Source organism: Haliotis cracherodii, unplaced genomic scaffold, assembly GCF_022045235.1.
Source record: "Haliotis cracherodii isolate W230 unplaced genomic scaffold, xgHalCrac1.p SCAF_10, whole genome shotgun sequence".
Taxonomy (NCBI): Eukaryota; Metazoa; Mollusca; class Gastropoda; order Lepetellida; family Haliotidae; genus Haliotis; species Haliotis cracherodii.
The window spans coordinates 58,730,380-58,747,680 of NW_027266265.1; the positions used below are offsets into that span (position 1 = coordinate 58,730,380).

The 17,301-nt window shown below is 46.1% G+C and overlaps 1 protein-coding gene across 4 annotated transcripts in view; it reads right to left on the reverse strand.

Moving 5' to 3' along the window:
* Positions 1 to 1,472: 1,472 nt before the first annotated feature.
* Positions 1,473 to 17,301, reverse strand: part of LOC139454586 (solute carrier family 35 member C2-like) — a 28,872-nt gene continuing 13,043 nt past the window's right edge. For 3 of the 4 annotated variants that reach the window (XM_071236388.1, XM_071236389.1, XM_071236390.1), the window contains exons 2-10: positions 16,844 to 17,039; positions 14,878 to 15,031; positions 13,496 to 13,559; positions 10,707 to 10,779; positions 10,229 to 10,397; positions 8,706 to 8,789; positions 8,401 to 8,576; positions 7,646 to 7,769; positions 1,473 to 4,740 (exon numbers count right to left, since the gene is read on the reverse strand). In XM_071236388.1, the coding sequence (XP_071092489.1) occupies positions 4,616 to 4,740; positions 7,646 to 7,769; positions 8,401 to 8,576; positions 8,706 to 8,789; positions 10,229 to 10,397; positions 10,707 to 10,779; positions 13,496 to 13,559; positions 14,878 to 15,031; positions 16,844 to 17,039 (1,165 nt within the window). In that variant the 3' untranslated portion in view covers positions 1,473 to 4,615. Of the gene's footprint in view, positions 4,741 to 7,645; positions 7,770 to 8,400; positions 8,577 to 8,705; positions 8,790 to 10,228; positions 10,398 to 10,706; positions 10,780 to 13,495; positions 13,560 to 14,877; positions 15,032 to 16,843; positions 17,040 to 17,237; positions 17,283 to 17,301 lie in introns of those variants that run through there. The other variant, XM_071236391.1, reaches the window with a different exon arrangement.

Here is a 17,301-nt window from a genome sequence, read left to right on the forward strand (position 1 = left end):
CGGGGTGGTGGAGAGTGGGTTGGCGTAGTGTGGGGTGGCGTAGTGTAGGGTGGTGGTGTGGGGGGTGGTGTAGTGTGGGGTGGTGGAGTGTGGAGTGTGGGGTGGTGGTGTGAGGGGTGGTGTAGTGTGGGGTGGTGTAGTGTGGGGTGATGGAGTGTGGGGTGGTGGAGTGTGGGGTGGTGGAGTGTGGGGTGGTGGTGTGTGGGGTGGTGGAGTGTGGGGTGGTGTAGTGTGGGGTGGTGTAGCTTGGGGTGGTGTAGTGTGCGGTGGCGTAGTGTGGAGTGGCGTAGTGTGGGGTGGTGTAGTGTGGGGTGGTGGAGTGTGGGGTGGTGTAGTGTGGGGTGGTGGAGTGTTGGGTGGTGTAGTGTGGGGTGGTGTAGTGTGGGGTGTTGTAGTGTGGGGTGGTGGAGTGTGGGGTTGTGGAGTGTGGGGTGGTGGAGCGTGGGGTAGTGGAGTGTTGGGTGGTGGAGTGTGGGGTTGTGGAGTGTGGGGTGGTGGAGTGTGTGGTGGCATAGTGTGGGGTGGTGTAGTGTGGGGTGATATAGTGTGGAGTGGTGTAGTGTGGGGGGGTGGAGTGTGGGATAGTGTAGTGTGGGGTGGTGGAGTGTGGCGTGGCGTGGTGTAGTGTGGGGTTGTGGAGTGTGGGGTGGTGGAGTGTGGAGTGGTGTAGTGTGGGGTGACGTAGTGTGGGGTGGTGTAGTGTGGGATAGTGTAGTGTGGGGTGGGGGAGTGTGGGGTGGTGTAGTGTGGGGTTGTGTAGTGTGGGGTGGTGTAGTGTGGGGTGGTGTAGTGTGGGGTGGTGGAGTGTGGGGTGGTGTAGTGTGGGGTGGGGGAGTGTGGGGTGGTGGAGTGTGGGGTGGTGTAGTGTGGGGGGGTGTAGTGTGGGGTGGGGTGGTTGAGTGTGGAGTGGTGGAGTGTGGGGTTGTGGAGTGTGGGGTGGTGGAGTGTGGGGTTGTGTAGTGTGGGGTTGTGTAGTGTGGGGTGGTGGAGTGTGGGGTGATGTAGTGTGGGGTGGTGGAGAGTGGGGTGGTGGAGTTTCGGGTTGTGGAGTGTGGGGTGGTGTAGTGTGGGGTGGTGGAGTGTGGGGTTGTGGAGTGTGGGGTGGTGTAGTGTGGGGTTGTGGAGTGTGGGGTGGTGTAGTGTGGGGTGGTGGAGTGTGGGGTGATGTAGTGTGGGGTGGGGGAGTGTGGGGTGGTGGAGTGTGGAGTGGTGTAGTGTGGGGTGGTGTAGTGTGGGGTGGTGGAGTGTGGGGTTGTGGAGTGTGGGGTGGTGTAGTGTGGGGTGGTGGAGTGTGGGGTTGTGGAGTGTGGGGTGGTGTAGTGTGGGGTTGTGGAGTGTGGGGTGGTGTAGTGTGGGGTGGTGGAGTGTGGGGTGGTGTAATGTGGGGTGGTGGAGTGTTGGGTGGTGTAGTGTGGGATGGTGGAGTGTGGGGTGGCTGAGTTCGGGGTGGTGTAGTGTGGGTGGGTGTAGTGTGGGGTGGTGTAGTGTGGGGTGGTGTAGTGTGGGGTGGTGTAGTGTGGGGTGGTGTAGTGTGGGGTGGTGGAGTGTGGGGTGGTGTAGTGTGGGGTGGTGTAGTGTGGGGTGGTGTAGTGTGGGGTGGTGTAGTGTGGGTAGGTGGAGCCTGGGGTGGAGGAGTGTGGGGTGGCGTAGTGTGGCGTGGTGTAGTGTGGGGTGGTGTGGTGTAGTGGAGTGTGGGTCTGCTTCATCGGATTATATATTGAATAAGAAATTCGATGGCATCAATAATTTAAGTTAGGAGATCATGGAATTGAAACCCACTGAATTCATTTGAAGCTCAACATGTACGTCGTTGGTTCTCTGCAAGCTGAAATACCTTGAACATACATCGTTAAATATCTACAGTGTTAACTGCAATATTCATCGTTGCATGTGTCACCACGGTCACTCTAAACAATGAAAGTCACTATATGGCTGAAATAATGCGGTGGTAAATTTTAACTCACTCTCTCAAAATAATGACATATGAATGGCCAGGCCCAGGAATGTTGGATATGTAACGATTTCTAAGCACGTAATAAATCTTCTTGTTCCTTGAGTAACAGAGAAATTATTCACACCTTCAAAACATTTCCCCAATAGTCTTAAAAATATGTAAGCAGTCACCATGATAAAAAGGAAGCTCAGCTTCACCATAGGAATGATAATCAGTAGTGCATTTCTCCTGTACGAGGCTAAAAAAATAATAATCTTGGTTCTCAGGCTCTGCCCACAGCATCACAAAGTCCGCAGCACATTTCGTTTTTATTTCCATTTTTAAAAAAAAATGAAAATCCTTAAATATCCCAAATCCAACAGTAGTCAAATACTGTATTCCAGTTTTTTTCTCATCAGTGAATACATTCATGTGGGTAGGGGGCTCTTTCCCAGGTAGATTGCACACATCTTTTTATCTGGCTACACAACTGTATATTTGGTTACATACTAGTTTGAGCAACAAAAAAAACAAAGACAGTGCAAGACACTGCCCCGCCTGCTCTATATTTTCAAAAAAAAATTGCCAATACTTTTATTTTATTAAGCCGTATGTACACAACATCCACAAACACAAACATATATATGACCAAGGTACTGGGGGAGGAAAGATGACTCAACACTGAGCAACAACATGGTATACCAGTAATATATAGTGATGAACAAACACAGCCATTGCCTGCCATGTATATACAGCCATAACACTGAGAACACCCTCAACCAAAAGCTATGGGCAGCCCTCTACCACAGTGGTGAACCCATGAAGCCGTGTGTCGAGTGTGTGTTGTGTGATGTCTGCTGTGTGGTGTGAAATGTCTAGTGTGTGGTGTGAGATGTTTGACATGTTGCATATGGTGTTTGACATGTGGCATGAATGGCATAATATTGTTTGACTTTGGTCGCAACTAGTAAAGATGAATAAAAGTTCATTAGAGCACAAGTAGACACAGAATAATTCACTTCGACATGAACTCATACACAGACATATACATGCTTCACCCTTTAGTTTGCTCACACATCTGTGCAGCACACCACTGCCTCACATGCATGCGGTGAAGCACTTCACAGAGTCTGTATGTCCGTCCACCTGCTCACCCGGTGAGACTTCACACAACAGTCACAACATGGACATGATATCAGGATACGTGAGATATCATCTACATGATATGCTTAAACATATTAATTAAAGTTTCAGTCACATCATTTTGCATTGATTGATCACACTGATATAGAACTCATACATGATGACATCCACCTAGAGGAATGCTTGGCTCGATCGAACAGCGTTCCACATGACATCCACCAAGAGGAAAACTTGGCTCCATCGAACAGCGTTCCACATGACATCCTAGAGGAATACTTGGCTCCATCAAACAACGTTCCACATGACATCCTAGAGGAATGCTTGGCTCCATCGAACAGCGTTCCACATGACATCCTAGAGGAATGCTTGGCTCGATCGAACAACGTTCCACATGACATCCTAGAGGAATGCTTGGCTCCATCAAACAACGTTCCACATGACATCCTAGAGGAATGCTTGGCTCCATCGAACAGCGTTCCACATGACATCCTAGAGGAATGCTTGGCTCCATCGAACAGTGTTCCACATGACATCCTAGAGGAATGCTTGGCGCCATCGAACAGTGTTCCACATGACATCCTAGAGGAATGCTTGGCTCCATCGAACAGCGTTCCACATGACATCCTAGAGGAATGCTTGGCGCCATCGAACAGTGTTCCACATGACATCCTAGAGGAATGCTTGGCTCGATCGAACAGCGTTCCACATGACATCCTAGAGGAATGCTTGGCTCCATCGAACAGCGTTCCACATGACATCCTAGAGGAATGCTTGGCTCCATCGAACAGCGTTCCACATGACATCCTAGAGGAATGCCTGGCTCCATCAAACAGCATTCCACATGACATCCTAGAGGAACACTTGGATCCATCGAACAGCATTACTCATGACATCCACCTAGTGGTAGATTTGACTCCATCGAACACACACTCGAATCCATGACTTATTCCACATAATGAAAATGTTTTTGGCATGATCTATTTCTCAAGCTATTTACAACATAAATATTTGCCCATATGTACATAATCTACACACACTCCTCACATCTGGATCAGATGGTTTCCAGCTTCAAGCTCGCCAACTAGCATGGGGAAGTTGAAATAGAAAACCATAACCGGTGTTGCTCAATAATTAGTCCTTACTAGAGTTCTTTAGGTCCATCAGGGGACTATGGCTCATTATGCAAATAAAATTTCATATTTTTAAGGTAACATGTACATTGCTTTATTAATATAAACAATATGGTTAAAACAGTAAACAATTACCAGTTAGTAGGTTTCTGTTGCAGTCTGGCACTGTTTCATATCATACTGGGTCAGCCAACTCTGGAAGCCGAAACTATAAAAGTATCGTCTAATGTACACACACACGCACACACACACTGTCCACACACACACTGTTCACACACATTGTCCACACACACACTGTTCACACACTTCATGTACACACAAACATATTTCTGGTGTCCCCGCCGTGATATCGATGGTATACTGCTAGAAGCGATGTGACTCACTCACTCACTGACTCACTCACTCAGGGTTATCTGTCCCGCTTCACATCAAACACGTCCACCTCGTCTTCCTCGTTGGCCCCCCCATCCCTGGTCAGCATCTCCACTGACTCCGGCGTCCGCTCCAACACCCGCCTCTTGCTCTCTTGAGTATCTGAGATGACATGATATTGATTACTGTTTTTCACTGCATCAGGAAGAGGGCAGCTGTCTGTTCAAGAAATGTCAGCTGCTTGTCACAGAGGCATACCAGGGGATGAGCATGAGGTACCCCAGACTAGATTTACAAAGGGAGACAAGCATGAGGTACCCCAGACTACATTTACAAAGGGAGACAAGCATGAGGTACCCCAGACTACATTTACGAAGGGAGACAAGCATGAGGTACCCCAGACTAGATTTACAAAGGGAGACAAGTATGAGGTACCCCAGACTAGATTTACAAAGGGAGACAAGCATGAGGTACCCCAGACTACATTTACAAAGGGAGACAAGCAAGAGGTACCCCAGACTACATTTACAAAGGGAGACAAGCATGAGGTACCCCTGACTACATTTACAAAGGGGGACAAGCAAGAGGTACCCCAGACTAGATTTACAAAGGGGGACAAGCAAGAGGTACCCCAGACTAGATTTACAAAGGGAGACAAGCAAAAGGTACCCCAGACTACATTTACAAAGGGGGACAAGCAAGAGGTACCCCTGACTACATTTACAAAGGGGGACAAGCATGTGGTACCCCTGACTACATTTACAAAGGGGGACAAGCAAGAGGTACCCCAGACTAGATTTACAAAGGGAGACAAGCATAAGGTACCCCTGACTACATTTACAAAGGGGGACAAGCAAGAGGTACCCCAGACTAGATTTACCCAGGGAGACAAGCAAAAGGTACCCCTGACTACATTTACAAAGGGGGACAAGCATGTGGTATCCCAGACTAGATTTACAAAGGGAGACAAGCATGAGGTACCCCAGACTACATTTACAAAGGGAGACAAGCAAGAGGTACCCCAGACTACATTTACAAGGGGGACAAGCATGAGGTACCCCAGACTACATTTACAAAGGGAGAAAAGCAAAAGGTACCCCTGACTAGATTTACAAAGGGGGACAAGCATGTGGTACCCCTGACTACATTTACAAAGGGGGACAAGCAAGAGGTACCCCAGACTAGATTTACAAAGGGAGACAAGCATAAGGTACCCCTGACTACATTTACAAAGGGGGACAAGCAAGAGGTACCCCAGACTACATTTACAAAGGGAGACAAGCATAAGGTAAGATAGACACAATTTTTTATGGATAACAACTTCTTTAATACTGTAAATCTAGTCTGGGATACCTCATGCTTGTCTCCCTTTGTAAATCTAGTCTGGGATACCTTAAGTTGTTATCCATAAAAAATTGTGTCTATATTGTCATCCGTCGACTTCTAAGTAATGCCTCTCAAACAATTTAAGCAAAAGGTACCCCAGACTAGATTTACCCAGGGAGACAAGCAAAAGGTACCCCAGACTAGATTTACCCAGGGAGACAAGCATGAGGTATCCCAGACTAGATTTACAAAGGGAGACAAGCATGAGGTATCCCAGACTAGATTTACAAAGGGAGACAAGTATGAGGTACCCCTGACTACATTTACAAAGGGAGACAATTATGAGGTACCCCAGACTACATTTACAAAGGGAGACAAGCATGAGGTATCCCAGACTAGATTTACAAAGGGAGACAAGTATGAGGTACCCCTGACTACATTTACAAAGGGAGACAAGTATGAGGTACCCCAGACTACATTTACAAAGGGAGACAAGCATGAGGTACCAGAGACTAGATTTACAAAGGGGGACAAGCAAGAGGTACCCCAGACTACATTTACAAAGGGAGACAAGCATGAGGTACCAGAGACTAGATTTACAAAGGGGGACAAGCAAGAGGTACCCCTGACTACATTTACAAAGGGGGACAAGCATGTGGTATCCCAGACTAGATTTACAAAGGGAGACAAGCATGAGGTACCCCAGACTACATTTACAAAGGGAGACAAGCAAGAGGTACCCCAGACTACATTTACAAGGGGGACAAGCAAGAGGTACCCCTGACTAGATTTACAAAGGGGGACAAGCATGTGGTACCCCTGACTACATTTACAAAGGGGGACAAGCAAGAGGTACCCCAGACTAGATTTACAAAGGGAGACAAGCATAAGGTACCCCTGACTACATTTACAAAGGGGGACAAGCAAGAGGTACCCCAGACTACATTTACAAAGGGAGACAAGCATAAGGTAAGATAGACACAATTTTTTATGGATAACAACTTCTTTAATACTGTAAATCTAGTCTGGGATACCTCATGCTTGTCTCCCTTTGTAAATCTAGTCTGGGATACCTTAAGTTGTTATCCATAAAAAATTGTGTCTATCTTGTCATCCGTCGACTTCTAAGTAATGCCTCTCAAACAATTTAAGCAAAAGGTACCCCAGACTAGATTTACCCAGGGAGACAAGCAAAAGGTACCCCAGACTAGATTTACCCAGGGAGACAAGCATGAGGTATCCCAGACTAGATTTACAAAGGGAGACAAGCATGAGGTATCCCAGACTAGATTTACAAAGGGAGACAAGTATGAGGTACCCCTGACTACATTTACAAAGGGAGACAATTATGAGGTACCCCAGACTACATTTACAAAGGGAGACAAGCATGAGGTATCCCAGACTAGATTTACAAAGGGAGACAAGTATGAGGTACCCCTGACTACATTTACAAAGGGAGACAAGTATGAGGTACCCCAGACTACATTTACAAAGGGAGACAAGCATGAGGTACCAGAGACTAGATTTACAAAGGGGGACAAGCAAGAGGTACCCCTGACTACATTTACAAAGGGAGACAAGCATGAGGTACCAGAGACTAGATTTACAAAGGGGGACAAGCAAGAGGTACCCCTGACTACATTTACAAAGGGAGACAAGCATGAGGTACCAGAGACTAGATTTACAAAGGGGGACAAGCAAGAGGTAACTGGAGATAAGAGTGGAGGACTGAATTACTTACTGTACACAGCCTTGAGTACCACGTGTAATGTGATCCCACACAAACACACGAAGAGACCGGTGACGTTCACTGAGTTCATCAGGTCCCCATTGATCTCAGCAGCCAGGCCCAACGTACATATCTCCTACAGATAGAAAGGTAAATACACACATACATAGCAGCAGGAACTACATTCACACAACGTACACACCTTCACCATGCCGGACAAGGTACACACCTTCACTATGCCGGTCAAGGTACACACCTTCACTATGCCGGACAAGGTACACACTTTCACTATGCCGGACAAGGTACACACCTTCACTATGCCGGTCAAGGTACACACCTTCACTATGCCGGACAAGGTACACACCTTCACTATACCTGACAAAGTACACACCTTCACTATGCCGGACATGGTACACACCTTCACCATGCCGGACAAGGTACACACCTTCACTATGCCGGACAAGGTACACACCTTCACTATGCCGGACAAGGTACACACCTTCACCATGCCGGACAAGGTACACACCTTCACCATGCCGGACAAGGTACACACCTTCACTATGCCGGACAAGGTACACACCTTCACTATGCCGGTCAAGGTACACACCTTCACTATACCTGACAAAGTACACACCTTCACTATGCCGGACAAGGTACACACCTTCACTATGCCGGACAAGGTACACACCTTCACTATGCCAGACTAGGACAGGATGAAGCTGGGTGTCTGGGAGAGCAGCAGAAACTACATACAGACAAGTACACACCTTCACTATGCCGGACAAGGACAGGGTGAGGCTGGATGTCTGGGACAGCAGGAGGAACTCGCTGAACTCCAACATGAAGGCGAGACTTGCCCCGGCCAGGAGAAGCCCAGCCGTGGTCATGAACATCCCCAGGTCCTCACAGCGGAAGAATTCTTCTCTTGTTGCTACCTCCATACCTGGAACATGATCAACTTCATGAACATTTACAATGCAGATGTATTGACCTGATGATACTGGGATCTGTGTGAGGACAAGACAAGACAAGACACGTGTGAAAGGGGACAGACAGACAGACAGACACCTACCTTCAAACGCTGCTGACAGTGGAAACAGGCCAACAATCATCCAGGGCTGTATGTGGTACATCATGTCAAGCGGGTTACCCAGGCCTGAAACATGCAGTCACCATTAGCCAATACAGGTCACCATTAGCCAATACAGGTCACCATTAGCCAATACAGGTAACCATTAGCCAATACAGGTCTTTTTTAGCCAATAAAGGTCATTATTAGCCAAATACAGGTCATCATTAACCAATACAGGTCACCATTAGCCAATACAGGTCACCATTAGCCAATACAGGTCACCATTAGCCAATACAGGTCGCCATTAGCCAATACAGGTATCCATTAGCCAATACAGGTCTTTTTTAGCCAATAAAGGTCATTATTAGCCAAATACAGGTCATCATTAACCAATACAGGTCACCATTAGCCAATACAGGTCATCATTAGCCAGGACAGGTCATCATTAGCCAATACAGGTCACCATTACCCAATACAGGTCTTTATTAGCCAATAAAGGTCATTATTAGCCAAATACAGGTCATCATTAACCAATACAGGTCACCATTAGCCAATACAGGTCACCATTAGCCAATACAGGTTATCATTAACCACTACAGGTCACATTAGCCAATAAAGGTCAGAACAAGAAAGAAGTGAGCAAAGCTCACATACCCCCATTATCCCTGCTGGTCAACAACAAATTGTAAATAGTTTGTTAATTAATGAAATATACCTGTTGCTTTAAGTCAGAGGAACTGCCCTTTCCTTTGTAACCCCATGAGGATGCATTGTGTTTGAAATGAACACATGTTTTTGCAAATATATTTCGATCTAGTGTGGAATAATCAATGCTTAGCACAACATGCATTCTTGATGTTTCTTAATGTGTCCATGGAAACGGCCAAAATCAGAATCTTCAAATTAGCAAACGGCACAAGTACTTATTGTGGTTAATGTGTGTAGAAAGTTTGGTAAAGCTAGGATGCATAGTTAAAAAGATATAGGCCGTACAAAACACCCACCCTAAAAGTTTAAGTTTCTTAATGTTTCCATGGAACGGCAAAAATTAAAAAGTTCAGAATCTTCAAACTAGCAAAAGGCACAAGTACTAATTGTGGTAAATGTGTGTAGCAAGTTCGGTGAAGCTAGGGTGCATGGTTAAAAAGTTATGGGCCTTACAAAAGCTCGGACGGAAGGACGGACAGACGGAACGCTATATACCCCCGATTGTCTGTTAGTGACCAGTTGAGCTCACCAACTTCCAGTTTCTGGGTGACCAGTTGAGCTAATACTCACCCACTTCCTGTTTCTGCGTGACCAGTTGAGCTAATACTCACCCACTTCCTGTTTCTGGGTGACCAGTTGAGCTACTCTCACTCACTTCCTGTTCATGGGTGACCAGTTGAGCTAATACTCACCCACTTCCTGTTTATGGGTGACCAGTTGAGCTACTACTCACCCACTTCCTGTTTATGGGTGACCAGTTGAGCTAATACTCACCCACTTCCTCTTTATGGGTGACCATTTGAGCTACTACTCACCCACTTCCTGTTTCTGGGTGACCAGTTGAGCTAACGTCCAGCGCAGCCCGGACAGGAAGGAAGCAGTGATGACCATGAGGAAGCCCTCCAGGTTGAACTGAGTTGACTTGTACGTGAAGAGGAACAGGCCCACAGCAACACACAGGATCACCATGACCAGGCTCCAGCGCTGCAGCACAAACACTACCCATGTTGACACTTACACCAATCTACAGGTTGCAACACAAACACTACAAATGACGACACTTACACCAATCTACAGCTCTGCAACACAAACACTACCCATCCTACACATAGTGGCTAGTGTCAGTGGTGGCTTAGTCTCAGGCTTTGAGCCAACAATTACAATTTGATATCTTTTTGAAATCATCAGGCATAAATGAGCATATATTTAAAAAACATAGAACAGTACAGTACATATTCCATGTTGCCATGGTAACGTGTGACTGGTGTTTTAACACAAGCCTGGTGTACTCACAAATTTCTCCAACCTCAGTAAAATTGAAAATCCGAGAATGAATATGATGGCTGTTGATTTGGACATGGTGTATCTGCAACAGAAAGTAGATAACAGTGTAAGGACATCTTGTATCTCCCCAAACACACATCATATGTCAAGTATTGACCAGATCCACATCATACATCAAGTACCTACCAAAACCACATCATACATCAAGTACCTACCAGATCCACATCATACATCAAGTACTGACCAGATCCACATCATACGTCAAGTACTGACTTGACCAACATCATACATCAAGTACTGACCAGATCCACATCATACATCAAGTACTGAACAGATCCACATCATACATCAAGTGCCTACCAGATCCACATCATACGTCAAGTACTGACTTGACCAACATCATACATCAATTACTGACCAGATCCACATCATACATCAAGTACTGAACAGATCCACATCATACATCAAGTACCTACCAGATCCACATCATACATCAAGTACCTACCAGATCCACACCATACATCAAGTACCTACCAGATCCACATCATACATCAAGTACCTACCAGATCCACACCATACATCAAGTACCTACCAGATCCACATCATACATCAAGTACCTACCAGATCCACATCATACATCAAGTACTGACCAGATCCACATCATACATCAAGTACTGTCTGGAACCACACCATACGTCAAGTACTGACCAGATCCACATCATACATCAAGGTACTGTCTGGAACCACACCATACATCAAGTACTGACCAGATCCACATCATACATCAAGTACTGATCAGATCCACATCATACATCAAGTACTGTCTGGAACCACATCATACATCAAGTACTGTCTGGAACCACACCATACATCAAGTACTGACCAGATCCACATCATACATCAAGTACTAACCGGATCCACATCATACATCAAGTACTGTCTGGAACCACATCATACATCTAGTACTGACCAGATCCACATCATACATCAAGTACTGTCTGGAACCACACCATACATCAAGTACTGACCACATCCACAACATACATCAAGTACTGACTTGACCAACATCATCCATCAAGTACTGACCAGATCCACATCATACATCAAGTACTGACCAGATCCACATCATACGTCAAGTACTGACCAAATCCACATCATACGTCAAGTACTGACCACATCCACAACATACATCAAGTACTGACTGGACCAACATCATCCATCAAGTACTGACCAGATCCACATCATACATCAAGTACTGACCAGATCCACATCATACGTCAAGTACTGACCAGATCCACATCATACATCAAGTACTGACCAGAACCACACCATACATCAAGTACTGACCAGATCCACATCATACGTCAAGTACTGACCACATCCACAACATACATCAAGTACTGACTGGACCAACATCATCCATCAAGTACTGACCAGATCCACATCATACATCAAGTACTGACCAGATCCACATCATACGTCAAGTACTGACCAGATCCACATCATATGTCAAGTACTGACCGGATCCACATCATATGTCAAGTACTGACCAGATCCACATCATACTTCAATAATTGATATGTTTTACAGCATACTTCAAGTGAAGATCAGATCCATGTCATACTTCCAAGTACTAAACAGTTCTACTTTATACTTTCATCCAAACAAGCCTCATGTTGATGTATTAGGACAGAGGACATATGGGGTCTGGCAACCTTAACTCCTGCAGGGTATATCAGGTGTCGGGCAACTTTAACCCCTGAAGGGTCATATTGGATGTCAGGTAACTTTAACCCCCGAAGATTCATATCAGGTGTCGGGCAACTTTAACCCCTGAAGGGTCATATTGGATGTCAGGTATCTTTAACCCCTGAAGAGTCATATTGGATGTCAGGTAACTTTAACCCCTGAAGAGTCATACTGGATGTCAGGTAACTTTAACCCCTGAAGAGTCATATTGGATGTCAGGTAACTTTAACCCCTGAAGAGTCATATTGAATGTCAGGTAACTTTAACCCCTGAAGAGTCACATTGGATGTCAGGTAACTTTAACCCCTGAAGGGTCATATTGGATGTCAGGTAACTTTAACCCCTGAAGAGTCATATCAGGTCTCGGGCAACTTTAACCCCTGAAGGGTCATATCAGGTGTCGGGCAACTTTAACCCCTGAAGGGTCATATTGGATGTCAGGTAACTTTAACCCCTGAAGAGTCATATTGGATGTCAGGTAACTTTGACCCCTGAAGGGTCACATTGGATGTCAAGCAACTTTAACACCTGAAGGGTCATATCAGGTGTCGGGCAACTTTAACCCCTGAAGGGTCAAATTGGATGTCAGGTAACTTTAACCCCTGAAGGGTCATATCAGGTGTCGGGCAACTTTAACCCCTGAAGGGTCATATCAGGTGTCGGGCAACTTTAACCCCTGAAGGGTCACATTGGATGTCAGGTAACTTTAACCCCTGAAGGGTCATATCAGGTGTCGGGCAACTTTAACCCCTGAAGGGTCATATTGGATGTCAGGTAACTTTAACCCCTGAAGGGTCATATCAGGTATCGGGCAACTTTAACCCCTGAAGAGTCATATCAGGTGTCGGGCAACTTTAACCCATGAAAGGTCATATCAGGTGTCAGGCAACTTTAACCCCTGAAGGGTCACATTGAATGTCAGGTAACTTTAACCCCTGAAGGGTCAATCAGGTGTCGGGCAACTTTAACCCCTGAAGAGTCATATTGGATGTCAGGTAACTTTAACCCCTGAAGGGTCATATCCCCATACAATATTAGTACAAACTTACAATGAAACTGTGATGAATTCAAAGCTCCAGTTTGACAGACCAATGTCCAGAGCACTGACTATACCTGAAACAGATTTACACAGTCAGATTTAGATTGACAGATTTAAAGTCAGATTTAAAGTCAGATTTACACAGTCAGACTTACACAGACATGTTATAAAAACCTATCCCAGAAGCAGACAATACAGTTTTCAGTTCCAGGTACATTACTCTCCTCTGTCTGGTGGAAACCATAAAGTAATACTAATTTAGCAGGGGTAATAGTATTCAGTGTCATGGCAGTCATCACTTGTTTGTAACAATCACAGTCACCCATCACAGTGTGGAGCTTTGACTGGTGGCAGCCATAGTATAGAGCGCTCCGCGATAGGGATAACGCTGTGAGGAGCATGTCACCAACAGGAGCACCACTCTCGGAAACACCGCTGCCACCAGTCTGGGCGCCGCCATTACAATGAATCTTGAAATTTGCCCTCCAACCCCAAATGTAGTAGCATTTATACTTTTGTTTATGTCTTTGCGAATGCAATCATAGTGAATTTAGAAAATGTTTAAGACTGACCATATTTCCAGGATGAATTTACCCTTTTTTCGAGATTGCAGACGAACTTTCCCCTCACATTTTTACTATACCAATTACACGATAGTTGTAAAGAAACCAAAATTCAAATTGACAAACATTGAAACTAATTTAGCAGGGGTAAGTGTATTCAGCGTCACAGCAGTCATCACTTGTTTGCAAACATAACAGTCAATCGTCTGCGAGTTCAACTCCAAGCATGGTTGTGGTCACCTATCACAGTGGGGAGTTTTTTTACTGGTGGCAGTGATAGTATAGAGAGCTCTGCGAACAGGATATCGCTGTGAGGAGCTTTTTCACCAGTGGGCGCCACCCGCTAGTCATAGCCATAGTCAGTCCAGCACAGAGTTACCTCCCCTTACACTCACCAGTGGGAGCCACCCTCTTTACATAGTCAGTCCAGCACAGAGTTACCTCCCCTTACACTCACCAGTGGGCGCCACCCTCTTTACATAGTCAGTCCAGCACTGAGTTACCTCCCCTTACACTCACCAGTGGGAGTCATCCTCTTTACATAGTCAGTCCAGCACTGAGTTACCTCCCCTTACACTCACCAGTGGGAGTCATCCTCTTTACATAGTCAGTCCAGCACTGAGTTACCTCCCCTTACACTCACCAGTGGGCGCAACTCTCTTTACATATTCAGTCCAGCAGAGAGTTACCTCTCCTCATACTCACCAGTGGGCACCAACCTCTTTACATAGTCAGTCCAGCAGAGAGTTACCTCCCCTTACACTCACCAGTGGGTGCAATACTCTTTACATAGTCAGTCCAGCAGAGAGTTACCTCCCCTTATACTCACCAGTGGGCGCCACCCTCTTTACATAGTCAGTCCAGCAGAGAGTCACCCTCTCCTCCTTCTTGCGACACTCGAGGATGCTGCGAACAACGCCGGCAGACATGAACTTGAACACCAGGTGGGTCATTGTGATGGTCAGCGGTGGGTAGTGGAAGGCCTACAACACACGCTCAGCTTGTCATGTTGACCCGGAGCCTCTGTGGGCGTGCCCTACGCTGACATACCAACAACACAGACTCAGCTTCTCATGCTGACTTGGGGCCTGTGGGCGTGCCCTACGCTGACATACCAACAACACACGCTCAGCTTGTCATGTTGACCTGGAGCCTCTGTGGGCGTGCCCTACGCTGACATACCAATAACACACACTCAGCTTGTCATGTTGACCTGGAGCCTGTGGGCGTGCCCTACGCTGACATACCAACAACACACACTCAGCTTCTCATGTTGACTTGGGGCCTGTGGGCGTGCCCTACGCTGACATACCAACAACACACACTCAGCTTGTCATGTTGACTTGGGGCCTGTGGGCGTGCCCTACGCTGACATACCAACAACATACACTCAGCTTGTCATGTTGACCTGAAGCCTAGTCAAATGATTTGGCTTTGAGAATCTTTCATTGATAGAGTTTTTTGGATGTTCTATCTCTAATGGATGAAACGAGCTTATTAAAATACCAGCTCACACATTTTTTTTTTGATAAGGGATTTGCTTGTCAATGAGATCAGGTGTGAATGTAAATTTGTAACACATTGAAAGAGAGCTACTTCTTATAAAACCATATGTCTTTGTTTGTTTATACCTGGGAAGTGTAAATAGTTGCCCTGTCATGATAACATAGTCCCCACAGGAGTCTTCAACATCTGACACTCAGACCTTTCTCCCCACAGGAGTCTCCAACATCTGACACTCAAGACCTTTCTCCCCACAGGAGTCTCCAACATCTGACACTCAGACCTTTCTCCACTGGAGTCTCCAACATCTGACACTCAGACCCTTCTCCCCACAGGAGTCTCCAACATCTGACACTCAGACCTTTTTCCACTGGAGTCTCCAACATCTGACACTCAGACCTTTCTCCCCAAAGGAGTCTCCAACATCTGACACTCAGACCTTTCTCCCCACGGTAATGTAGGCATGTACTTAACATTATACTGATGTAGGCATGTACTTAACATCATACTGATACAGGCATGTACTGAACACCATACTGATGTAGGCATGTACTTAACACCACACTGGTTTAGGCATGTACTCCCCATGGTAGACTTAAGGCCATACTGATCTAGGCATGTACTCCCCATGGTGGACTTAAGGCCATACTGATCTAGGCATGTACTCCCCATGGTGGACTTAAGGCAATACTGATCTAGGCATCTACTCCCCATGCTGTACTTAAGGCCATACTGATCTAGGCATGCACTCCCCATGGTGGACTAAAGGCAATACTGATCTAGGCATGTACTCCCCATGGTGGACTTAAGGCCATACTGATCTAGGCATGTACTTCCCATGGTGGACTTAGGGCCATACTGATCTAGGCATCTACTCCCAATGGTGGACTAAAGGCCATACTGATCTAGGCATGCACTCCCCATGGTGGACTAAAGGCAATACTGATCTAGGCATGTACTCCCCATGGTGGACTTAAGGCCATACTGATCTAGGCATGTACTTCCCATGGTGGACTTAAGGCAATACTGATCTAGGCATCTACTCCCCATGGTGGACTTAAGGCCATACTGATCTAGGCATGCACTCCCCATGGTGGACTAAAGGCAATACTGATCTAGGCATGCACTCCCCATGGTGGACTAAAGGCAATACTGATCTAGGCATGCACTCCCCATGGTGGACTAAAGGCAATACTGATCTAGGCATGCACTCCCCATGGTGGACTAAAGGCAATACTGATCTAGGCATGTACTTCCCATGGTGGACTTAAGGCTATCTTGAACTTGCTGACCTTGATGAACTTCTGGTTGTAGAAGGTGAGGCTGATGGAGAAGGTGAAGTAGAAGAGGACGAGGCCGAGTGTCTTGATGGCCGAAGCCAGGTAGCTGGCCGAGCACATGGACTTCTTGACCAAAATGACTTTCGGTTTCGCCCTGTCCAGCACTCGCATATTGGGCGGTTTCCCCATGCCCTCCACCCTGGGAGGCCTGTAACCATGGTAACATGTTTGATCACGTAAATATTTGTCATTGATTACAAAGTTTCATCGAGATGACATTAAGGTAGATAACTCTGTACACATGGTAAATACACAAATGGTATTTCAAAAGGCTAAACACACATGCAATATTGGTAACGGGGTAACTTCATCATGACATCGCTAATAATGCACTAATAATTTGTACCAGCATGTTTGTATTCCTTTACACCATCGGGTCTTTCAGTATTGCTGTAGTAGTATCCTGTATC